Raw genomic sequence first — 27,575 nt, forward strand, 5'->3', positions numbered from 1 at the left:
TTTTTCATGCATACTTTACATTTAATAAAAATAACAGTGGCAACTAGAAATGTCCAAAATGCTAGTATTTGACATTAGTAGTATTATACTATAAAGACATTTCTCCAGAAAGCTTTGAAATGACAGCTGCCTTTCCCAATCCTGTACCCCTCAAAAATAAAGATGTCAGATTTATAAATTACTAAAAGCTTCCTATTTCATAGGCATTTAAATTGAAGATACATGTACAACCATAAAACCTTCATGAAAGTTAAAAACAGGTGGCATTAAGTAGTTTATGGACAAGTTAACTAAGCATATAAGTGAAAAGTCTTCCAATGTCAGGATAAATACAGAAGTACAATGTGTGGAATGTGATAACGCTCAACAAGCACTTGGTGAAAAGGAAAGATGACAGCCAACAGTTTTCATAAAACTGATCTACTAATTTCAACTATTAGAGCTTACTTCATAGTTCTTTCATTAAGACCGGAGAACACTCTGATAAGAACACTTGTCTATCTTTGTAGTCATATTTTTAATGGGGTAGTAACTTGTTAATTTAAGAAATGTTGACAAACAAGCAATCAGTACACTAAAATGAATAACAAAATGATTTAAAAGCAATTAAAAGTGCAAGTCTAATTCATGCTTTGGTTATTTAGTGAGAACAACTACTCAAAAATCTTTAAAGAACATTAAAAATTTACATTCTCTATTATAAAGTTAAAGGGAGAATAAGAAGACAACATGTTCATTGTATATGAGTATTCATGAAATTTACTGAATGGAGACTGAGATGGGAAGGAGTCATAAAGTGGGGGAAAGTTGCCTTTCCACTGAAACTGAAAAGCAAGGGCACCCTTCACCCAACCCCCATTATCAGCTCTTCCTCTTACAGAAACCAAGGGCAGAGCAGCCATTTGCAAGCTCTCCTCCACATCTGTGCCAACAACCACATGTTTGGAAATAATAACGGTGCAACCCACAAAAAAGATTTAAAAAAACTGTACTCCTAAATATAAGTTTATAAGATTTTAGGATATTTTGAATATCTGATATTTGAATTTTCATTAGTGAAAAGATTAATTAGAAATTTACACTCAACAAACAAGAAAAAAGGCTTCTTAGGAGTTATCCTTAAAATTTCACCACACTCTAATATGAAAGTCTTTATTAATAGTTATCCAGGGAAACAATTTTACTCCCAGAAGATTTTGTTCTATAACAATTCCATTGTGTCTAGTTCCAAAATGAAAGATGGTTCTTTATACTAGAATAATGCTAGCAGACATTGAATGCCTTAAAAAGGACAGAGTGCATAATGTCAATACACAACTGATACTGAGAGAAAAAACATTTTTTGTACTTATAATACTAACATTCGTAAAACAATACAGATTCCTTAATTTACACCCTATATAGCAAATTCTGCACATAAGAAGCACTAGCTAAAAAGAAAAACGTCATTTGAATCAGAGAACAACAGTCAAAAATAATAATCAGTCTATGCTCAAGCTATAAGAAAAGAAACTTGACTTGGTAACAGTCCACATAAACACAGATGAGGTTCTAGCGCCCCATGAAATCCACATAAAGATGTACGAGAGCTCAATTTTCAGAGGTCCTTCGAGAAGTGCTGCGACTAAAAGAATGCCAATCCTTGTCACCACACCCTGCATGCACCACATCTGTAGTGGCATAAGAAAAGATGATGACAACATTTTAAAGAGATTCAGTGCAATTTACCAGGAAAGCATTCAAAAGCCCTGGGCCATTTCACCCAAATAAAAGACTTAGAGGGATGACTACTGTTATTGTCTCAAGATTTTGTATTACTCTTAAATATTACTGGAATTCTAATGATGTTTTGTTTATATAAGCTATAGCTATAGATGTTTACTATGTGATACATGCTAATGTGTTGTGGTTTGTTTTGTACTCTTTTGGGGGGGCCTGCCACCCAGCTCCCAAATAAATCACACATGGAGGCTTGTTCTTAATTATAAATACCCAGCTATAGCTTGGCTTATTTCTTGCCTACTTTTCTTAACTTAAATTATTCCATCTACCTTTTGCCTTTGGGCTTTTCCTGTTCTCTTACTTGTGTTAACCTGGTAGAGCCAGGTGGATCTCTGTGAGTTCGAGGCCAGCTTGGTCTACAGAGTGAGATCCAGGACAGGCACCAGAACTACACAGAGAAACCCTGTCTTGAAAAACCGAAAAAAGGAAAGGAAAAAAAAAAAAAAGAAAAGAAAAAGGCTGATGAATTCTGACATCTGTCCATACATTCTAATAGTAGGTGCTTTGGTTGCAATACATGAAAACAATGCATTTTCTCATAGACATTAGTCAGAAAGACCAATTCTTTAATAATGCTAATAGCTTCATATCTGGTTATAATTCATTGTGTTATCGTTAAAATTTTACCCACGAATCATCATGTATTGGTTATACTGATTCATGGAAGTATGCATATATTCCAAATACATATTCCCAACATACTTCATTATTAATTACATTTTTAAAAATCACATTTGTTACTAAAAATTCCACACACACTGAAATAGGATTGAAGCACTACAAAAGCATCAAATTTAATCAGGTCAGCAGCAGAACCAACATCTATAAAAATCATAATTTTCAGGATAGTTCAGTCAGTAAAGTTTTTGCCAAGCAAGCAAGAGAACCTCAGTTCGCTCCTCAGCAGCCACATAAAAATCCAAATATGATGTGTGCTTGTAATTTCAGCAGAGGAAAGGTGGAGGCAGGAGGATTTCTGGGACTTGTATCCAGCTACCAGAGCCAAATTAGCAAAAGAGCTTATCACAAAACAAAGGTGGGCAGCTCCTGAGGCCATGCCTGAGCAACACACCTGAAGCCACACCTGAGGCTCACTGCCCACCTCTGGAGCACTTTTTCACACTACAGCCACACACGGGCACACACGTTTACACCCACAGACATCCATACATGCACACCAGAAGTGTGTTTTAACTAAAAAAGAATAATAATTTTCACTTAAAAGCTCAAGTTCACCACGGACTACATTCTCTTGAAGTTAGTAGGTTCATTTTGGAAAAAAGTCTGCCAAACACTTGTGACCAAATAAGACCCCCAGTCTGTTGTCTGATGTTGTTTCAATTAAAAGTTGTACCATAAAAAGTGGCCAATTACACCTGCAGCAATATTAAAGCACACATGGTTTTTCTAAGGACAACCACTGTGCTATGGTAACAGAAATAAATAGTCTATGCATACTTAAAATTAAAATTTTTACCAATTTTTCACTGTTTCCTCACATAAACTAGTTCTTGTTTTTCAAACTGTGACCACAAAGAACAGAAGAATTTAATGACCTGAAACACCCCCCTGATTGTTCAGGGTTTTTTCTTTTTCTTTTTCTTTTTTTTTTCCTTTTTTCGGTTTTTCAAGACAGGGTTTCTCTGTGTAGTTTTGGTGCCTGTCCTGGATCTCACTCTGTAGACCAGGCTGGCCTCAAACTCACAGAGATCCACCTGCCTCTGCCTCCCGAGTGCTGGGATTAAAGGCGCGCATCACTGCCGCCTGGCAGTTTTTTCTTTTTGTAAATTATTAACACAGTGAGAAGGGCATTTAAAGATGGTACAATTGTGAAAATAATTCACTTTGTACACCTTCTAAAGAAGTTTTAGGCACTCCTACATCCATCCTTTAAGAAGGTCTTTATTTAACAGATTCAAAAGCTGGCAGCAAATTCAGTATACAGAGGGCTGACCAGTAGAAGATGGCATGTCCTACATATGATTTGGAAAGACCTCAGAACAACTGACACAAGTTAATTTTTTAAAAAGCTTAAGAAGTGACCTTCATACCCTTTTGGAGAACTGATAGTTTAGAAACAGGAAAAATGTGCTACTGTTATTGTACAGTTCTGTGGATTCTTATTTATTTCACAAAACAATAAAATATGGGTTTTCACATGAGGATCACCATCTCAATCAAGAATAGTTACATCACTCTCCAAAATGTCCTCATTTGTTTTAGATTTAATTCTTCCTGACCCACATCCAGCCCTGCTAACCACTAATAAATTTCTTATTCCCAGAGTTTTCCAATATCTAGAATATCAAATAAATGGAACTACATAGCATGTAGCCTTTGAGGCTGACATAAATGATGCATATATTTTCTGGATATAATTTCCATTAAATACATTTAACAAATATATTTTAACTATCTGTGTCTTATCATTTTCTTCTTTTTTTCCTTTAAGGCTTATACCTCTTTAAAATTTTTGTTACATTTTAATTCATTTAGTGTGTGTGTGTGTGTGTGTGTGTGTGTGTGTGTGTGTGTGTGTGAATGTGTTGGAATGTTTTTATGTATGCATACCTTAGGTGATGGTCACAGGACAATTTGTAGGTACTCCTTCTCTCCTTCCAACATATAGAAGCTAGGAATCAAATTTGGGTCATCAGACTTGGTAGCAGGCATCTTTATCCACTGAACCATTTTACTAGTCCGTCTTACTGGTTTTTTTTGTTGTTGTTTTGTTTTGTTTTTTGTTTTTGTTTTTGTTTTCTGAGACAGCGTTTCTCTGTGTAACAGCCTTGACTGTCCTGGAACTCACTCTGTAGACCAGGCTGGCCTCGAACTCACACTAGGCTGACATTAATTCAAAGATCCATCTACCTCTGCCTCCTGAGTGCTGGGAAAAGTGGTGGCACCAGGCATAATAAATTGTTTTATATTACTTTATATTATTTATAATAGTGATATTAAAGTGATAGTTTCACATCCTTTAAAATAGTCATGGTATTTACATTCTGAACTACTTTTATCATTAATGTTGACATATACATATAGAATATATGTATAACAATCTTTGTTTGCTCAAATGCAAACATAATTGATTCTAAACACTCTCTCTGTGTTTGTGAATGCTCTTCTGAGCCCATGACCTTCTCATTATGTTACTTATTTAGCCTTTCTTCAGAAGCTGTGTAAGAACAAGATATGAAAATCTAGCAGTATTTTGTTGTCTATTAGATTATTAAGTGCTATAATAATATAAAATTTATTTAAATATAAAAATAAATAGCTAAAACTCTAATTTAGGGGTTCGGTCATCCATATTAAATATTCCTCCAACTGTGACTATGTGCAGGAACTCAGCTGATTTCTGCTAGAATACTGTACTGGCATTTGACTGACATACTTCAAGGAAAATAACAATGCTGGGGGGAAATGTATGTAGAGCAAAATCCATCAGCAGTACAACTGATTTTGTGGCATGTTACCTGAAAGCATCACATTAAAGCAGTCTAAATACCTCAATGGTTTGTTTAGAGCAGTGGTTCTCAACCTTCCTAACATTGTGACCCTTTCAAACAGTTTCTCATGTTGTGGTGACCCCCAACCATAAAATTACTTTTATTGTTATTTCACAACTGTAGTTTTGCTACTGTTATGAACCATAATGTAAATACCTGATATGTAGGATATCTGATATGTGACCCCTATGAAAGGATTATTCGACCCCCAAAAGATCATGACCCATAGGTTGAGAACTGCTGGTTTGGAGTAATATACAAATTGGTTGAGTCTTTAAAATAGAAAGACCCAGGAAATACTATTAATAAATTCTATAAAATGTGAATAATCAGTAATACTGTAACAATAAGCTAATCTCTGTGTTCCAATGAGATGGTCAGAGGGAAATTAAAACACTAGTGCTGTCATTAACTAATGATTAGAATACATGTCATAGGAAAGACTTGTTCCTGTTACACACAACTGCCTTGTTTCTTTTATTCTTGCCTAAACAAGTACAATTAATTATGTTTTAAAATGAATAGATGGCGACTGAATAAAGACCTAGGGTTAGTACAAAGCTTCTGGGTAGGGAAGCAAGAACTCAGAATGCAAGAAAAAAGAATAGCAAGTTCCATGTCTACAGAATACTCTATAAACAAATAGTACAAAACAAACCTAGACAGAAAGACAGGAACTAAATCATGCAAGGTCTTGGAGACCATCAGGATTTTAAAGTTAACTGTTAGGGCAATAGAAACCGCCAGAGGATTATACACAAGAGGTGACAAACCAACATTTAAAAAAACATTCACTGGTGTGGTGGCGCATGCCTTTAATCCCAGCACTCAGGAGGCAGAGGCAGGCCGATCTCTGTGAGACTGAGGCCAGCCTGGTCTACAAAGAGATTTCCAGGACAGCCAGGGCTGTTATACAGAGAAACCCTGTCTCAAAAACAAACAAAACAAAACAAAACAATCTATTCTGACTATCCTGGGGAAAATGAACCAGAAGGAGACTGAAATACATGGGGAGACCAATTATGACATTATTGCAGTAATCTACACATGACACTGTCTACACCAAGATGATGGCAGGGTCAACAGATAGGACTACCAGACATCTGAATAAAAGTCAGTTAGCCTGAGGTCTAAGACATAAATTTTCCAAACTATCTGCTTACTTTTCTATTTATTTAGCCATCTATTATCTTTAGTAGTATAAATAGGAATTTCAGAATGGCTTGCTTGGATCGTGCTTATAGGTTCAAAGTTGAGTGATAAAACATTCCATCATTAGAATGGGACAGGTGGTCCTGGGGTAGAGCTCTGTGTAGAAAGCTTGCCTAGGAGGGGGTAATTAAGAGACCCTTCCATTTATATCATAAACCACATAATAAATGAAATGCATACTTATTTTACTATTATATATTTGTGCCAGTAGTCTTGAAAACATTACAAACATTGTGCTGTTGTATAATATGAGCCTTTGTATCAAACAGCATCTAAACACTGAGGATATTTTTATTTTATTGACTGATGATGGAAAAATATTATTATTCATTTGTTGTTAGCTGTAATTTAACTCCTTAGTATGCAGAAATGATATTTATGGGCACACATACAAACAGACAGTGATAATAACATTGCATGGTTCTAGAAAAACCCAGTATATTTAATTTAGAGAGCACTAGTATCATATAACTTAAACAGAAAAGTAATTTAGAAAATTTAAAAAGAATATTTCAAAATAAGACTTCCAATTACTACTCATCAGCATTTCAAAAATAGAAACCTTTATTTTCTTAGTATTAGTATATGATGTTTGCATATAATATTCAATTTATTTTACTGTGAAAATCTTAAGGTTTGTGTATAACTTTCCTAGAACTAGAACATTAAACCGAATAATCTATGGTACAGAACAACCCAATGGCAGCACGTTGTAGGAGTCCTTACCAGTTTTTCATCAACTGTTATGAGCTGTGTGTCCTGAGTCTGGTCCTGTGCCAGCTTCCATGTGGATGAGCTCAACAACCTGCAGTGCAAGACCTGGAGTTAGAGAGTGATCTGTGCCATGCCAAGACAGATGCAGACAGACCCACATAAACACGCCACTCTAACAGTTCTGTCTTCTTCTGAATGAAAGGAAAGGAAAGAGAGAGAAGACAGCACAAAAGCCCCTTTTCTGCCCAATTAGTTCTGTCTGCTGAGGTTTTGGCAAACTCTCACTTGACAGTTCACAACAGGCGGCACTTTCTGTCAGTCTCTCACAAAAAGCGCACCAATGACAAGTACTGGACTGCTCTCTCTGAGGGTACAGTGGTTGGATTGTCAAGACTAGGCGAAAACATGCAAAACAGCATCTATCAACTGTGCTGGAATGCTGATTCCTAAATGATGGCATCAGGAAAGTGGGGGGGCTCAGTTATAAGAACAATTTCTTCATTTCACTCTCAATCTAGAAGCAATGTAAGTAAAAATTATTTGTATGATTACTTTAACTGCTGTTGTTAGTCTAGTCCACTATCTTTTTTTACAAAACTGAAAAAGGCCTGAATATTGAAACAGAACTATTAAGTTGGAAGTAGTTAGGCACAAAATCCATCCTTTTCATGACTTCTTCCTTTGAGATAGGTCTCACATACTCTAGCTAGCCTTGAACTCACTATATAGATAAGGATTCCTGACACTATATCACCATGCCAGTTTATGTGGTAGTGGGGACTGAACCAGGGTTTCTGCATACTCAGCAATCATTCTACAGACTGAGCTATATCCCCAGGCCCACAGTTTAAAATTTTTTATAAGAAAAAACTTTTAAGATTTGCTATATTGCAAAGGATCTCAACCTTTTCTGGGATGGGGTGTGTGTGGCTGTTTTGGTTTTGAGACAAGGTTACACTATGCAGCCCTGGCTGGTCTTGAACTTGCTATGTTGACCACACTGGCCCTGAACTCAGAGATCCCCTCACTTCTGCCTTTAGAGTACTGGAATTAAAGGTGTGCACCACCATGGCTAGCAGGATTCTAATTTTTATTTAAAATAATACATTCATGTATTTAACTTCAGAAAAATTGCCTACATAAAAAAGCATGTATAATATATATTTGTATAGGTTATGTGCTAAATAAATACTCCCTAGTTAAATTTCAAAATGCAAGGGAAAAACGTGTTCTCTAGTTACAAATATTTCAGGTAGCAACAAAGGGCCAGAGTCAATTATGAAGTCAACATTAATAATTATAGCCATGACAGAGTAGTAGAGTGACAGTGCGTCTGCCTTGGAAGCACAAGGCCCTGACTTGATACTCAACATATCTCCTGACCCTAAGGAATATACCTATAGTATATAATCTTTTAAACCAAATGGACTGTAAAATAACCAACATTAGATAACAAGCAAGGAGAAAGTATTTACAAGACAGTAAAGACTCAACTTCCAAATAGGCAAGAGCAATACACTGAACAGGGATAATTCCAAAGGTTTCAAAGATTTAGCAACAAAATAAAATAAAATAAAATAAAATAAAATAAAATAAAATAAAATAAAATAAAAGCAAGGAAAGAACACATTAGCATTTATCTATTTATAAATGACCAATAAGTAAATGAAAAATGTTCAAGGTTACTAAGAATTAGGATAACACAAGTCAAAACACAATGACGTGCTACTTCATATATCCTTTGGGATAGTTATGTACACACAGACCATACTCATTGACAGGAACATAGAGAAACTAAAATCTCTGTGGAATATGAAATGGTATAGAACTATGCAGAATAATGTGGTGGTGTCTTAAAAAAATTAAACACGGGCCGGGCAGTGGTGGTGCACGCCTTTAATCCTAGCACTCAGGAAGCAGAGCCAGGTGGATCTCTGTGAATTCGAGGCCAGCCTGGTCTATAGAGCAAGATCCAGGACAGGCACCAAAACTACACAGAGAAACCCTGTCTTGAAAAACAAAACAAAAAAATTAAACATAGAATTACTGTTTGATATGGCCATGCCATTACTGAGTATATGCTCCAAAGAATGAAAGTGGTGTCTTGAGATCTTTACACAGCAGCGCTCCTAATAGTGCTACATGGTCAAAACAAAAATAAGACAGCACTGAGAATCATATAACCACTGACTTTCTTGAATCTGAACTGACCACATTTCCAGATATCTACAGCATTAATCTTATTAATTCTCTGCCCAAACGATAAATCTCTGCCAGCTATGTTTGTAATTATCAGATACCATTATTAAAGTATACAACTCATTTATTTTTGTGTGTGTGTAAATTCACTGAGAGAGAGACAGAGAGAGAGAGAGAGAGAGACAGAGAGAGAGAGAGACAGAGAGAGAGACAGAGAGAGAGAGAGACAGAGAGAGAGAGAGACAGAGAGAGAGAGAGAGAGACAGAGAGAGAGAGAGACAGAGAGAGAGAGAGACAGAGAGAGAGAGAGAGAGAGAGAGAGAGAGAGAGAGAGAGAGAGAGAGAGAGACTTAATATTGAGAGGTCTTATTTCTAACTCTGGCCTTACAATTTACTATCTCTCACAAAGCATTTAACTCTTCTGCTTCCAGATGTCATTCTTTATGTTTCTAAATTGAGGAATTTACTGCTCTAATATCTCTAATAATGACAGCCTATGTGATTCCAATAAGCACAAATGCGTAAACTCATAATTTGAAGAATTCTCTGTATAATAGTCTCTACATAATAACCCATGAAATTTTCCTTAAAAATTCTAATTTATATCTTCATGGATGAACACTTGGGTTATTTTGCAAAAAAAGTACCAATGTAAATGCTTTTCTGCAGACACAGAATTTCAGCTCATTTGAGAAAACACCTATGTGAAGAATTGCTAATCTTATGATAATCCTGTCTTTTAATAAACTCCCACACTGCTCTCTAATGTGGCTGGACCACCTTGCATTCATACTAAGCATGAGTGAGGCTTCCTTTCTTTTCTGTTCTTGCTAGTATTTGACTGTGGTCATTATTTTAGCTATTCGCCATTCTTACAGGTGTGCGGTGCCCTCTTGCTGCTGTTAGCACCTTGCCCCACATTTTAAATGGGCTACTTTAATTTTTTTAATTATTACTACTGTGTGTGTGCGTGTGTAGGGTGGTACATGAGCCAAGACACGCATGTGAAAGTCAGAGAACAACTTTATGGACTCTTCACCTTTATCGTAACTCCTCTGGTGAGGAGTCAGCAGTACTTTTTTAAAAATGTCTGCAAATAACTCAATATTACTTTATAAACATTAGTTAGGCTAGTAGTTTCAAGACCAGAAATGACCCGTTGGGTATGGAATAAAATTGCTAATCTTACACAAATCGCTAAGGAATTAATTAATCCTTAGCCTTTTTTATTAGAACCCATTGTGTTTGTTTCCAACTTCTTACAAATTGAATTAACCTAAATTCATATTAAATCAGAAAGTGTTTAGTTCCATGTTAAACCACAGGAAAATATTACTGAGATTCTAACAGAAATGATAAAGTAATAATATATGTTCTCCACATCATAGTAATTATCTTGGACCTGAAATGTGTTGATAAGTTAATCACCTTCAATTAATGATCTTAAACTTTCTCAAGAATTCGAATATAGTAATTTTATATTGTCTTCAGCATACTGTATTCTCTAGAAAGAAGCAATAATCAATTATTCATGAGACAATTAAGGATAACAGGATTAAAGAGGACAGCAAAACAGCTCAACGGGTAAAGATGCACAATTCCTGGGGTCCACACAGTAGAAGAAGAAAACCAATCCCCACACGGTGTCCTCTGACCTTCATTTGTCCACCTTAGCTTGTACATGTTTGTGTGTGTCTCAAAATTATCAAGAGACCATTTTAATATTCTGGGGAAATACACAGAATAGAATAAAAGGAAAAATAAAGATCCTACACACACTTTAAGTTCAAAGGAAATAACAGTGAAAATATTTCATTTGTAATCTCTTCATCAAAGCTAATTTACACCTTATAATTCAGTAATTTCTATAATTGGGTACTTAATACTAACTTAAACTGTCAGCTGGTCAAATCAATAAAATGCAAATATCTTCTGCTCATAGGTGTCCCTTCTCCTATTCCTATAAGCAGGAAAAACTTGTATATAATACGCTACAAAGACTATCACAAGATCTAAATTCAACAATCTAAGCATCTACCATAGGAAACCAGAGGGGAAAAAAGAACCATATAAACCTGACATGAAAAGAAGGAAAGGGGGGCGTGCAGGGTGGAGAGATGGTTTAGCAGTTAAAGGACTCAGGTTTGGTTCTGAACACCCACAGGGCTATAACTTAGTTTGAGGGGATCTAATATCCTCTTCTGCCCTTAGGGACACCAAGCATACACGGTACACATACGCAAGTAAAGGGTAGCCCTTACCCATGTTGCTCTGAACAACATTTCCAACATGAAAACTTTCATCAAATTTTTGTAGTTACCAAACAGTAAGTTATGAATCAAGGCATTTTTCAAATACATTGATGGAAACATCAGGTAAGATGGGTTTCAACAAATGGAGAAATCTCTACTATAGGTTTCAAATACTATCTTGTAATATTCTCAACTTTTGAACTGGTGGAAGCCAGTGGCCTGTTAATATAGTCCAAAAAGTTTTAACTTATAGTCACAAGAATGTAAGTCAGACATAGGGGTGGGCAACGAATGGATATTAGAGACCAAAGATAAGCCAGGATAATTGAGTTCTGAACTTTCAAACCTTCTTTCTAGTCTATAAAATATTGAAGTTTTAGCCAGCTAGCCTTGTAGAATTTTTTTTTTTAAAGAAAACATTTTCAGAGTCTAGAGAAGATGGCTCAGTGTAAGAGCACTTATTGTTCTTGCAGAGGACCTGGGTTCAGTTCCCAGAGGACCTGGGTTCAGTTCCCAGAACCCACATCACAGCTCTATCTGCTGTAACTCCAGTTTCATTGGATCTGACGCCCTCTCCTGGACTCCTCAGGCACTGCACACAGTGGTACACACTCATGAAGGCAAAACACTCATACACATGAAATAAATCTGTAAAAAATTTTGAAATATTTTGATAATGTGTATATGTGTGGGTCTGTGTGTGGGTATGTGCATGTGTGTACTGGTAACCCCTCTAGGATTATCCTGGAGCAGGAGTTATAAGCAGTTGTGAACTGCTCATCATAGGTGCTGGGAATCAAACTTAGGTCCTCTGGAAAAGCAGTACATGCTACCTTTGTATAACCTTTAACATAGTTATGGCTTTTTTTTCTGGCACGTTGGTTAACAAAACACATACAAAAGCACTACAACTAAGATCACTTTTAATGGTAAGTAACTATAAGCTTTCCCTCTAAGACCAGAAAAAAGACAAGACTATTTCCTCTAGTCACGCATAGTCAGTAATGCACTGCAAGTTCAAATTAATGCACTAAGTACAGGAGATGAAAATCACTGAGACTGGTGGCACATACCTTTAATCACAGGGCTTGGGAGGTAGAGGCAGGCAGACAAAGGCCAGTCTGGTCTACATAGGGAGTTTCAGGTCATCCAGTGTTACACATAAATAAATGGATACATAGATAAATAGATATAGATAGATAGATAAGCAACACATGAGCAAATAAATAAAGAAGAAGAAAGAAAGAAGGAAAGAAAACTAAGTATATTAGATAAGAATAAAATGGTCTTTGTTTGCCAATGACATCATAGTCTATCTGAGCCTAAACAAAAACACAAGGAATCACTAAATGGTCTCCTAGAAGTACTTAATGATTATAATAGGGAGGTTACATAATACAATATTAATATACCAAAGTCAACTGCTTTCCTAACTACCATCAATAAGCAATTGGAATGTGATATTAAAAACACAATTGTACATGTCAACACAACAATATAGTCATGCTATAAAATAGCATTTTATCAACAAATCATGTGGTTTCCATAGGATCACAGCCTCCAGTAGCATCACAGGTGTCTCAGTTCACCAAAGTACACTCTATGATGTTTGTCCAATGAAGAAATCATCCACGCATATCTCAGAATTTATTCCCACAGTTAAGTGATACACAACTGTAAATATTTAGATGAAGATCTAACTGTGTATAAGATCTTTATGAGCAAAACTAAAAAGCTCTAGTGAAAGAAAACATAAAATATCTAAATAACGAAGATATGTTTTATATTCATGAACAGAGATACATGGTATTGTTAAAACATCAGTTTTTTCCAAATTAGGCTACAGATGTAAAAATCTCTATCAAAATCCCACTAAATTACTTTTCAGACATTATTTATATAATGACTTTCATATTCAAAGACAAAAGATCCAAACTGCCAATACAATGCTGAAGGAAATTTAACAAGGTCATAAGACTGATAACTTCCTGATTGTGGAACTTAAAACATGTCTGCATGTGGCAATGGAGACACAAAAGATAGGTGAATCAACGTAACACAACTAATAGCCCAGAAAGACACTATTTAAATATAATCAACTGACCTTTGCAAAAGGAGCAAAGGCAATGAATAACATGGGGGAAAATCTATATAGTGATCTTAATACTGCATCTGTTGGTCTGTCATGTCTGTGCCGGCATGTGGCAGCCAGAGGTTGGCAACGGGGAGTCCTCTTCTATCGCTCTCCACTTCATTATTTGAGAAAGGATCTCACTGAACCTGAAGTCCACAAATCAGCTGTGCTGCGGGCCACAGAAATATATCATAAGAACTCAGCTGGTTATGGCAAAGTCACTACCTAGAGGGATCAGGGAATTCCTTCAGAGGAAGCCAAATTCCAAGGAGCTTTTGGTGTTATTTGGCTTGTTATATATCAGCTGTCTTCTGTTATGAAAATCATGTGTACCTTCATAGTTTTCCCCAATTGACTTTCCCCTAAGAAGGGCTAACAGTGTGGACTGATCACTCTCTGGACATACACATTACAGGTATTTGGAGAACAGCCTCAGGAAAGGCTTTCTCTGGAATCAGATATCTTCCTTGGACACTTTCAAGGGCTAGCAGTAATAACAGTCCACATGCAAGTCTCCTGATTTAAGACAAATTCCACAAGGAGACACCGCCTAGGTCAGGTGGATGTTAAGTAATAGCTTTACACAATTTAGTTCAGACCCTCCTTTCTTACAGCCTTACTAACTTTATAGACTTTTGACTCCTTACCTAACCACTTCTAAGAATATTTAGATAACCTTCTGCGCTGACAGCTATGCTCAGCCAGAACCCCAGTTCAAGCCTCCCTGTAATTATCATCATTGGCAGCATCCGGCCAGGTCCATCCCCAGATAGAGGAAAGTACCTTATCAGAGATACCTCTGTATTCTCTAAGAACAGACTTAACCATCCAGGCTACCTGTTTGAGAAGGCCTGGTGGATGTGCCAATTAAGCGTTACTTCCTCCTTTCCCAAACCTTACCTCTAGTTCCAGATCTCCCTTTAACTATCACCAGAGGCATCTAGCTATACACAGGTTGCCTAGCGACTGAGCACACTTTCCCCTATCCTGCAGAAAAATGGCAGATAGCTTGGACAGATATGAGCCACAGGAAAAAAAGAAGACAGTTTTATTTTCTCCCATTGACCTAGCAACTTATAGATTCTTAACATTTTCTCCTAATCACGTTTAAGACTATAGTTGAGCACATAAGAGCCCTCTTCTTAGATATTACCTGAATTTAGCCTTTAGTTAATTCATTTCCCCATTGGTCACTTCCCTTTGGGGTTGCAAATGATAATTAACGGTTATTGCCTCCTCCCTATGTGATTCTTATCACCCCTCCATTTGACCCTGGAAGCCTGGCTTTGCACTGCCAAGGGATTACTCCTTGTAAGTGTTTATGTACCAGGACTTCCAGGGCACAGGGACACGGAGAAGAGAAAAGAGAATGGAAGAACTAGATGGGTAAGAACTTGAGAGGAACAAACTGAGATGGGGAAGAACTAGATTGAAGGGCTAGAAGAGAGGACTAGAGGAACGAGATGGAAGATGAAGAAGAGCCAGATGGGGAAGAACAAGATGAGGAAGAACAGATGAGAGAGAAGGAGATGGGAGAGGAGCTGATAGGGGAAAGAACTAGATGGATGAGAACCCAGAAGGGACAGAACTAGATGAAAGAATTAAGATAGAACCTAAAGGGGACAACAGATAAATGTAAGGCGATATTGGGCAAGAAAGGAGCTAAATATGAGAGCAGAGTATATGCTTAAAACTGACACAGAATAATAAAGTGTATGGACTAAGGAATTTCATGTACATAGATTCATTTCTTTTCATCAAAGATTAATTATCAGCTGGTTGTAGATTCTTCCCGGACCCTGGGAGGGGACTAGCGAGGGGCTGGACCCCCTTAGTGCCTGATACAGCTGGACTCGGAGGCCAGCAATCTGGAGGTCTGTCTGCCTGTGCCTCCCCGGCACCTCAGTTACAGGCTCATGCTGTCACACCTGACCTTCTCCACATGAGTTCTGGGGATCTGAACCTGGGTCCTTGTACTTGTGCAGCAAGTACTGTACCCACTGAGTCTTCTTCCTATACTCCATATACTGACCTTAAACCTTTCACCAAAGGTTTGGTCTATTATCCAAAATAGACCAGAAGGTCTAATGTTAAGAAGCAAAAACTGCCAAGATTCTTCTAGGTGCTCTTGTGGCAGGCACTGAGTTTGTAGCTTCCAAAAATGATTCATGACGTACAACAATGGGTCAACTATAATTCGTTAAAAAGAAAGCTACTGTAATATAAAAATATACTGTTTTTAAAAATCAAAAGAAAAACTACAGACTAAGAGACTGTATTTGCAAAACATCTATCTCAATTAAAAAGAAGTCACATCCATCATACACAGGCATCTCATAAATTTCTCTAAGAAAACAACCTAATTAAGAAGTAGGCAAAAGATGTTATCAGACACCTCATCAAGCAGACACACAATGGGGGCAGAGTGATACATGTTCTAATTCCCAGATCTTGAGAGGCAGAGGCAGGAAGACTGCTATGAGTTCAAGCCAGCATGATCTGCATACCCTGTTGCAGACCAACCAGGACTACATAGTAGGATCCTATGGTCTCAGACAACAATACAACCACAATAACAATCAGATGATAATCAGCACATATGAAAAGGCGGTCCACATCATGTGTCATTTGGCAATCACAAATTAAAATTAAAACAATAGTGAGATAGATGGAACCGCCAATCTACTAGAATAGCTAAATTTCATCAGCCTGGTCTACATAGTGAGTTCCAGGCCAGCCAGGCTATGTAGAGAGACCCTATATCAACAAAACAATACAATACAAAACAAACAAACAAAAAAAACAGCTAAATTTCAAAACACTGATCACACTAAATGCTGGCAAGGATGAGAGGACCAGGAAGTCTCATTTATCACTGGACTACAAAAAGGTACAGCCACTTTGGATGCAAGTGTGACAGCTTCTTACAAAGCTAACACAAGAACAACTATGTGTTTGAGCTACAAGCTTAATGTCACACAAAAAACATGCAAAAATATCCAGGAAAACAAACATAAACAAGCAAAAAACCTTTAAGATACGACAGTCAAGGCTGGGTCTGAAGGACCACCCCTTTAATCCAGCATTGAAGAGGCAGCGGCAGGCAAATCTCAGTGAGTTTGAAACCAACTTGGTCTACATCTAGAGTGCCAAGACAGCTATGCTAATAGTGAGACCATATCTCAAAATTAAAAACAAACACAAAACAAATAAAACAAAACACCTATTCCATGCCCATCATAGAAGTATTATTACCAAAACAAAGAGAAAGCAACAAGAATTGGCAAGGGTGTGGAAAAATTTGCTCTCTGCAACCCCAGGGAAAGGAGTGCAGCCCCCTCCAAACGTTAAGATGAAGTTACTACAGTATCCAACAACTTCATTCCAGAGGAGGGCCAAAGACACCGAGAGCAGGGATTCAAAGACATGCTTGCACCCTCAACAAGTGTAACAGCACTAACCACCAATAGCCAAAAAGTGGAAACAATTCCAGAATCTGTTGACAGGTAGTGGACAAACACAATGTGCTGAATATACACACAACAGAACATTTACTCCAAGGAAGCTGGTTCTGGCAGATAATACAAAACTGATGGACCTTGAAGACATTGTGGGAAGTGAAATACAGCACTTGCAAAGGAAACGTGCGTTTCAAGAAGAATCAAAACACATAGGCTGTAGATCGGTGGCTGCCAGAGGCTGGAAGGTTGAGAAGAAATATCAGATAATGGGTCAGAGTTTCCACTGGGATTATGAAAAGTTCAGAACAGTATAGTGTTGACAGTGGCAGTTGTCACAATAATGTACATGTACAGGAGGCTAACTTACACTCGAAACAAATAGAAGAGTTTATTTTACATATGAATATTTTATCACAATGAAAACCTGAGAGACCAGCCACGGTGGTGTATGTCTGAAGCCCTCAGCACTTGGAAGGCTGAGAAAAGAGAATGGTGTATTCAAAGCCAGCTGGAGCTACACAATTAAAACCCTGTCCAAAAGAAAGAGTATAGTTTGTGAGAACTGTTGAGCCCTAGTTTATCCTGATAAAGAGAAAGGCTCACTAGAGGTTTCCAAAGTTGCAGACTTGTAACTTTGCCTAGAGAATGTCTCTTCACATATGCATGTAGAAATACTATGTCTGTATATATTAACCACTCAGCTCACAAAAGTTTAGAAGTCCAGATTGAGCTGCTGAACTTCACAATAATTATTCATTTGTACTGCATTATGTAGCAAATTTTCCAAAATTATACACTTTTGAAAAAAATTATACATTTTAGAAACTTCTAGTGTCTGTGTAACAAAATATGGTCATGCTTTTTGTGACCATATGTCCCACCAATTGCCACCCTTACTATTTTTTAGACCTTGGGCTAGCATCAGTGTTCAACACACATTCTACACAGAAATAGTTGCTAATGTTGAATCTTTCTTTACTTCATCGATTTGTATTCTAAGCAAACCTGTGAGGGCAATTATTCTTCCAATCTACTTACAAGAACTCAAAGGACAAAACAAAAGGGAAAGTCGGCCTAGGAGAACAGTGAGTGCTCTAGTCTACTGGACATTTTAGGTTACCTACTTCACTTTTTGGCATCAAAAATTTAAAAAATTCATTATTAAACATAAAAATTTTATTTGTAATAGAAACAAAATTAACTGATTTGTATATATTTGTTTTTGTTGCCACATAAAAATAGAGAAATACTTATTCTTTAGAATATTCTAAACACACTTCAAAGATAGGGGACGCAAGACTTCAGAAGAGACTTCCTTGCAAGGAGGGAGACAAGGCCTAAGGTGACAAAGACCATCAGAACACTGAACAGACTCCACAAGTCGATATCATAACTGGTAATGATACGAACTGGTAAAGTGATATCAGCTTGGTAAAGCATGGCTAAAAATGCTATAATAAGTACATTTGTATTGAAGACTCTAATAAGAAAATTTTCATGAACTTCCTTTGCCATAAAATTGAAAGCAATTTTCTTTTACCTACTAACCACAAATAGGTAACTATTTAGTTCTCTTAAAATACTAAAAAGTTGGGGCTTTTATGAAGAATTTTTAAAAACTTAAACTTTATTGTAAATTACCTTAAGATAATTATCTTTGTAAAATCTTTTTGCCTTTTTTTTTTAATACCAGACAAAGGACCTATTTTACAATCCCTTCCAGGAGCTAGCAATTGGAAGAGTCTCTGATGTTACAATAGTCACATAGACACCTTGTTCAATAATCAACTTCACAGCTTCCTCATATGCAGGCTGCATGCTATGAACACTAATCTTATTTTGCAGGGGAATCACAGTGAATGTAGGTTTTGACACTGACTACTTTTCATTTGTGTGGGAAGGGTGTGTGCATGTGTGCGGGTGTGCTAGCACTGTGTGATATGTGGAGGGCCAGAGGTTGTTAGGTGGTGGTCTCCACCTTTTTGAGGCAGGGTCTCTGCTGGGATCTTGCAGCTTCAGTTAGACTGGCTGACTGGACAATGTTTCAGGATATCCACCCCTCAGCCCGGACTACAGACACATGTCACAAGGGATGGATTTGACAGGGGTTCTGGGGATCGGAACTCAGGTCCTCATGTCTGCATGGCAAGTACCTTATTCATCAAGTCATCTGAAGCCTTTGCATAGTTTTTCAGTATCTTGGCAACCTTTAAGAATTCCTTGTGTCAGCTGTTAACTAGAAGCTTTCCCATCATGCTGATTTGGTAACTTGGTTTGAGCATCTTTTGGGGGAGGCCCCAGGCTGCTGATTTTTTTAAAGGATTTTTTATTTTATGTGTTTGTTTATCTGCATGTATGTATATGTACCATGTTTATACCTGACGACCGAGGAGGCCAGACAATTGTTAGCCCCCAAGTGGGTGCTGGCACCCGAACCTAAGTCCTCTGCACGAGCAGTAAGTGCTCTTAATCTCTGAGCCATGGCTCCAGCCCTGCCAGCTGCTCATTTTTGAACAGAAGCTAATGAAGTTCTCAATTATGACATCCTTTGGTTGAAGCATTAATAAAAAGTTACTATTTTCAAAAGTTCTTTATATTTCTTTATTATGCAGAGGAATAATGTCCCTTGTCTTCTAAAATCGTCCAAGTTCTTTAGATATTTTTTAAGTCTGTATCATTAAATAGGAAAATATTTGCTAAGAGATGTATGAATTCCATTTGAAGGAGTTCACTCAGAGTATTCACAAATTCTAGCACATTTTCCTGCCAATCATGTCCTATAGTCTAAAAGTTCCTTCAGTATTTCTTGATCTACTTTAGAATTTCATTTGGCATTATTTTTAAAAGTCAAATTCCTAGCAGAGGAAGCATGAGCTGTTCCCAATGCTTTGGTTGGCTCTTGGGAACCTATTCTTCATACTGGGTTGCCTTGCCCAGCCTTAACACAAGGGGAGGAGCTCAGTGCTACCTCAACTTGATATGCCAGGCTTTGTTGACACCCATGGGAGGCCTGCCCCTTTCTGAACAGAAACAGAGGAGTGGATTGCAGGTGTGGAGCAGAGGGGAGATAGATAGGGGAAAGGAATGAGAGGAGAGGAAGGAGGGAAACAGTGGTTGGGATGTAAAATAAATGAATAAATTTAATAAACTTTAAAAATTATATTGTACAGCACAAAAAAACCTTTTTTTCAAAATGCAGAACTGGCATCAAATTTTTGTTGTAATACTGGTCTAGGCTTTATGGTGGTAGTAGACAGGACTGTGTTTCTAAAAACTTCCAGTATAAGACCACTGTCTCCAAGTTCACTGAGGCCACTTGGACACATAAATGCAGAACAGCCACTGTCATCAGGTAGCCTATTGATCTTTAATTCTTTTATCTGTATTTCAATTGAACTATTAAACATTTGTTACAGATGTCAATTTTCCTTGTTATACAAGGGCTTGCTTTTAGTTTCAAGTATCACAATCCTAGGACTCACAACCAGTAACTCAATAGCCTTTCATGGTGTGCTGCCTAGTTTTTTTTGTTGTTAACTTGACACAAGCTAAGGTCATTTGAGGGGAGGGAACCTCAATTGAGAAAATGGCTAGTTGTGGTGGTCCATCAGCATGCTGATAAGATTTGCTGAAGGAGATGGAAGCAGGAGGATCTCTGTGAGTTCAAGGCCAGCCTGGTCTATATAGCAAGCTCCTGAACAGCCAGGGAGACCTGTCTCAACAAACAAATGCCTCTATAAGACTGGCCTATAGGCGAACCTGTGAGACATTTCTTTCTTTCTTTTTTTTTTGAGACAGGGTTTCTTTCTCTGTGTAGTTTTGGTGCCTGTCCTGGAACTCACTCTGTAGACCAGGCTGGCCTCGAACTCACAGAGATCCGCCTGCCTCTGCCTTCCAAGTGCTGGGACTAAAGGCCTGTGCCACCCCAGCCAGACGGACATTTTTTGATTAATGACTGGTGTGGAAGGGCCCAGCCCATTGTAGGTGGTGCTACCCCCACAGGTGGTCCTGGGGTATATAAAGAAGCAGGCAGGCTGACAGCCATCCTGCCTCCAGACTCCTGCCTTGAGTGAGTGCTGTAACTTCTCTCAGTGTAATCTGAAACAAACCCTTTCTTCTCCCAGCTGCTTTTGGTCATGGTGTTGTATCATAGCAACAGAAGCCTTACCCAAGACATGTGGTGCTTGAATCAATCCTTACAAGAACCTTTCAAACATGCAGGAGAGCAGGAACGTGGTCTTCCACTGCCATCATGTTTAACTGCTTTAGGTTCACAGTGAACAAGATTACAATTAAAATCACACTTCATTTTACCAGGAAAAAAAGTGTTTTCTTCTTTACAACCCTCTGAATGGCAGGGGTGTGCTGAAGGCGGTCACTAGGCTGAGTGGCCAGGCCATGCAGCTGCAAGGTTGTGAGCTCATGCCAATGGCCATGGGTCCACCTCAGGAGAAGGAAGCACTAGAGCAGCGATGGAGGTAACCACACACTCCACAGAGCTACCCAGCATCAAGATCTCTAACTCAGAACTGAGGATAAAGCCCTTACCTAGAAGAACACCACCCTAGACTTGATCTCTAACAGTTGGGGGTTAGGGGTCTACCTTTATTCAATCTAAAAAGGATTATTTAAGAGCTACTTAACATCTTTTACCAAAATATACTAATCAACCATGAATGCTTCTGTATATTCCTCATAAAGGCTTGGTCATTAGGGCTGTGCAATAATAATACATTTCTCCCAAGCATCTGGTGAAATTGCACTGCCTTACATCTTCAAAGTTAGTTACGGCACATGATTTATGTTAACCAGAGAAATGTAAAAGAAAGTGACAATATCTGTAAGTTTTAAGTCTACACATGACTGCCTCAGCTCTTTTTCCTGTCATACTAATCAAAGGTGGTTAGTGTATGTCCACAAATGAGGACATGTGGAATAAAGTTCCTAGCTGCCCCATAAGAGACATACAGTATAAAAAAGAAATAAATCTTTATTAATTTGAAGTCACAGATCCTGGCGGCTATAGCTTGAGAAGCAACTGTCTGTTGATAATACCTCTCTAGGGAATGCCACATAAGAACTCGAGTTGCATGGTATCTGTGATACACTGACTGTCTGAAGTTCAGTGTGGTATTTTGAGAGTTTACTATTTTCAAATGAATCAAGATGTCACATTTTACAAAGCTACATTTTGGTCTTAAGGGCAGCATAATTTATTTTCTTAAGTCTTCTAAGCTCAAAAGACACCCAGAGCCATTAGATGATTGTTTCACAAAAGCTCTAAAGCTACGGTTACAGCTTGCAGAGTTTACCTGCTAAATTAAGAGCTACCTAAGCTATGCATTTAGCTGCAACTTTAAGTATTCCCACTTGCTGCATATTTTTTTGTTGTTGCTGTTGCTTCAGTTAGGGAATCTTTGGGTTTAGAACATCTCTGTATCTGCAATAAGAACCACGGAGACCATGTTTGCATCATAAATATATTGACAACAGACGACAGCAAATATGCTGAAATGATAAACACTTTTTGAACTCATTACATTATCTTTTTGGGCAACATCAAATTATCAGCAACATTATATCAAAAATAAAGCTAGTTAGTAGGTGCTGTTTATTTACTCTTTAGATCAAAGATGAAGTTGTTGATCAGCAAAATCTTGCATTTTGAACAAACCAATTTCAAAAATTGATAAAACTATATATGTTTTAAAAATACCATCAATTTCCTGTCTTCATGAAACAAACTGGGAAACCATCATGTGGTGACTAGGACTTAAGAGTTAGTCAGACCCATGCTAGAATTCCAGATCTGCCACTTAACAGCAATATGATCTTGAAAAACTTCCTACCAAGGCTGCACTTCAATTTCCTCCTCTGTAAAAATAAGGTTAATAATAGCTCACAGAGTTACTTGTAGAATGAAATAGCATGTTAAGTAATTGCATGTAATGCCTGGCATAGAGAAACAAATGCTCCTTTCTTTCCCTCTAGTAACAAGCAGGGCCACCCCAAGAGGAAAGGAAACCCTACACACCAAGTATCTTTTCCAAACTTTGCTTAAATAAACGTGGACAACCGACTCTCCTTTGTGTCCTCGCGTCAACCACAGGTGTGACCACATCCACTGCTCTGGCGCCATCTTCATTCCTTTCCCCCTGGACTAGTGCAACAATCCCATAAGGCCACCTCCTGTCCCTAATCTCTGTCAAAGTATCTTCCCACCTAATCAAGCAATTATACTCAATTATATCATTCTCTGCTTAAAATTCTTCATCAATCTACCTTTTCTCCCCTCCTACCTTTACATAGTCCACTCCATGGGATTACAGGTGTGCACCCAATTTTCTGCAGTGTTGCCGGGGGTGAAACCCAGAACCCCTGCATCCTAGCAAGTACTGTACCAAGTGAGCTAGCTATAGCCTCAGCCTTAGAACTTGTCTTTGTTTGTTTTTGTTTTTTTCAAGACAGGGTTTCTCTGCATAGTTTTGTTGCTGGTCTAAATCTAGCTCTGTAGACCAGACTGGCCTCGAACTCACAGAGATCCGCCTGCCTCTGCCTCCTGAGTGCTGGGATTAAAGGCGTGTGCCACCACTGCCCGGCATAACTTGCCTTTTAAAGTAGAGATGGCATAGCAAGACATTTCTAATTACTTCAAATGATTTAAGTAAAAAGAATATGTAGATGTGGGCTGAGTGAGTGAGTCAGTCAGCTGGTCTGTTTGACACAGTCTTGCTAAGTGGATATGTAGCCTGGTTGGCCTCAAACTTAAACTTCATCCCCTATCCTTCTAACAGAGTTACAGGTATGTGCTGCCACCACTAGTTTATAAACATTTTTCTCATCCATATGCATATATGGGTAAAATAAGAAAGAGTGGAAGGGGCCAGGTGTCGTGGCTCACACTTTTAATCCCAGCACTCAAGGCAGAGACAGGTGAGTTCGAGGCAAGCCTGGTCTACAAAGTAAGTTTCAGGGCTAAATAGAGAAACCTTGTCTCAAAAGACAAAAAAAGGGGGGGGGGACAATAGCAAAATATTAACATCATTAAATTTAAATATAGACTGTTTGTAGATATATTTTACTAAAACTTTTTCTGTATATAAAATTTTAATAGCAGTAACACTGAAAGCAAAATGAAAATTAGAATTATATGCCCCATTTTCAGAAAAAGGGAAAAGAATAAGAAGTATTTTCTTGAAAATGTATAAATAAGCTCCAAGCATTAAGAAACTCTCTGCCTAATGGAGGGCAGAGATGGCTCAGTGATTAAGAGCAGAGGACTCAGGTTCAATTCTCAGCACCCATATAGTGGCTCACATCTGAAACTATTTAGTTCCAAGGGATCTGATGACCTCTTCTGACCTCCATGGGCACCAGGCATACATTCATGGGCATAATTGCACACAAAACACTTGTACATATAAAAACAAAAACTTTTAAACTATACTCTAACAATGGATATTTACCCTCTTCAGAAATAACTATTCATTGCTATGAAGTTCAAATACCAATCACTGAAACACACCAAAAGATTTTTTTCACTGGTATAAATCAAGACTGAAATGAATACTACTTGAAATATATATTGTTAGGTAGAAACTACCTAGGTATCACTAAACAAAGTGTTAAAATTTAGCAAGCTCCCCAGCCTATGTGTAGCCAACATTTACGGTTCATTTGAACCAAAGAAGGAAATTCTCCTTTGGGAAAGATATTGCTCTCTGACTTGCCTTTGAACCATCCTTCCACCTCACCACACGGCGACCACTTGTGTCATTAGAATGCTACTATCCTATTTACTGTCCTGAGCCACGGCATCAGAGAGCTCATGGAACTACCGAGAAGGTTAAATGAGACGTAAATAACAAGTTAGAACAATTTTTTGACATATTCTAAGCAAAATTATAAGTAATAATTATTATGACTGTACTTGGGAAACAAAATCTGCTAGATTTATAAATAAATTCCACTTAGGGAGTTTTAAATGTTTTATGAGCTTAATCCCTAAAGTTCATGCCAACTCTAAGTCATAGGTTCATTTTTAAGTTCATATTAAAAAAAAATCAAGGACTAAGTAATAAATTACATAACTAGAGGTAAACACATAATAAACACTGAAAATATTCTGTACTAATCAGCAAAGCAGCTCCATTTTGGAATACATTGTATGTTTTTAGATAATGCATGTCTATAAACTTGATGGAACCACAATGTGTTTAAACTTAAAATTCAATAGAATATTAAAACAAAAAGTACACAATGTAATGTATACTTAATGGCCTCAGCAACAAAATGTAATGTAAGACAACAAAATATACATGCATAAAGAACTAATGGCAATATAAAAATAAATTACAATACAAACACACAAAAGTTCACAGTGGTTAACTTAATGAAGAAAATCACTTGCTTGTTATTCAATTTATAGTTTTACAGGCTTTCGTGTCATGTAAGAAACACTCAATAATCACAGTAAGATACATCCAAATCCAGACCATAAAACTACAAACCAAGTCTTCAATGAAGTCATTTAAAACTCCTACTGACTTGCTCAGTCAGTTACTTAACTAAAAGTCTAAGTCGATGCCTTTTTAATAAGAAACACTGTCAGAACTGTATATGCAACTTGATTCTAATCACAAATTCATTCTTATCAACATGAAAACAGCACTTTTCCATTGATTTTTTTTCATAATATTCCATCTTTTTTTAAAAAAATTCACCCTAAGAAGTTGTTTTTTAACTTCAAAATGGTGTTAGTCATGTTGACAAATATCCATGTGATAAAATACACTGGGGATATGAGCGTGGAGTTCAGTGTTAGAACCCATGCCTAGCAAGTACAAGGCCCTGCATTTCATCTTTTAACACCAAAAAGCAAAAAGAAAATGACCAAAGTGAGACAAACAATATGTTTTGAAGAGAAATGTGAAAGATCCAGCAAGTTAATACTAAAGTATTAAATAATACATCTATCAAAAATCCTGTTGCACTCTGTGGATCATAAATCCCAAAGGACAGGCACGGTAGCACCTGCCAGTAACTCCAGCACACGAGAGGCTGAGGCAAGAGGATCTCCAGCTATACAACGAGTTCAAGGCCAGTCATGGCTACTTACTTGCAAAACCCTATTTTTAAAAAATGTATGTTGAGATGGTAATTCCTACTCAATTATCCAACATTTATTGAAACATCTACAATGTCTTACACAAAAATGCTAGACCCAGAAGCTAGCCTTCAAATTTTCAGTTACTGGGGGAAAAAAACAAACAAAACAGCTGAACGATGATGACGCACACCTTTAATCCCAGCACTCAGGAGGCAGAGGCAGGCTGATCTCTGAGAGTTTTGAGGACAGTATGGTGTACAGTGAGTTCCAGGACAGCCAGGTCTACACAGAGAAACCCTGCCTCAAACAAACAAACAAAAAACCATATACACTAATTTCACTATCACGGGTTTAAATGCTCACAGAATTTTCTATGATGCAGATACAGACAAGGTGCTTTCTAGGAGGGTGGGTGCATACATACTGGAGCATGGTGCTCGGTAGGGTGAAGTGAATGTGGTTTTGTTTTCACTGTGGATCCAATGCCCCCAAACAGACAACTTAAAAACATTGAACATCATCTTTCTTTGGGTCACTCCAACACCTTAGCACCTATTACAAGTGAAACAGTCATAGAGATACTGGCAACACTACCCACAATTTTTTAATGTACATATGATACCACATTTTCGATGAAACTGTAAATGAATAGCTATGAATTTTCTGTCTTCTCCCTGATGCTTTTTACTCTTCCTCTTCTCAAATTCTTTCCCATAAACTAACACAGTAAAATGTAGCAATACCTATGAAATTCATAAATACTGTAAGTCCTAGGATATTTTACTTTTCAACTGGTAGTGTGGCTAAAATAAATACAAATGAACAAATTCAACTGAATAAAATTATGTGACCTGCTTAATGTAGTCTAGAACAAAAGAATTTACAAATGTTCGACGTTGAAATTCAAATTTTATTCTGTAGATTGAGTTGTCTGCTGTTCTAAAGTCTACACAATATAGCTATACAAGCTATCCATCATAAAAAACAAAATACTACTTCACTATTAAAACTCCAAATTTCCAATATTTTCACTTCCATGAAAAAATTATCCTGTAAAAATCCAAATCCTACAAAAAGCTTTCTGACAGAAATCTACTTAACATGTTATTAGTAAATACTATCTTAAGTCTACAATTACTGGATGCACTGGCAAATACCTACAACCCTAGCACTTGGGGGTGGGGACAGGGGCGAAGGCAG

The 27,575-nt window shown here is 37.5% G+C and overlaps 1 protein-coding gene across 1 annotated transcript in view; it reads right to left on the reverse strand.

Moving 5' to 3' along the window:
- Nucleotides 1–27,575, reverse strand: part of Ndufs4 (NADH:ubiquinone oxidoreductase subunit S4) — a 104,300-nt gene that overhangs the window by 59,743 nt on the left and 16,982 nt on the right. The window contains exon 2 of the mRNA XM_052743309.1: nt 7,233–7,311. Coding sequence (XP_052599269.1) covers nt 7,233–7,311 — 79 coding nt within the window. The remainder of the gene's footprint in view (nt 1–7,232; nt 7,312–27,575) is intronic.

This window comes from Peromyscus californicus, unplaced genomic scaffold (assembly GCF_007827085.1).
Source record: "Peromyscus californicus insignis strain IS unplaced genomic scaffold, ASM782708v3 Scaffold_18__1_contigs__length_77618521, whole genome shotgun sequence".
In the NCBI taxonomy this organism is placed as follows: Eukaryota; Metazoa; Chordata; class Mammalia; order Rodentia; family Cricetidae; genus Peromyscus; species Peromyscus californicus.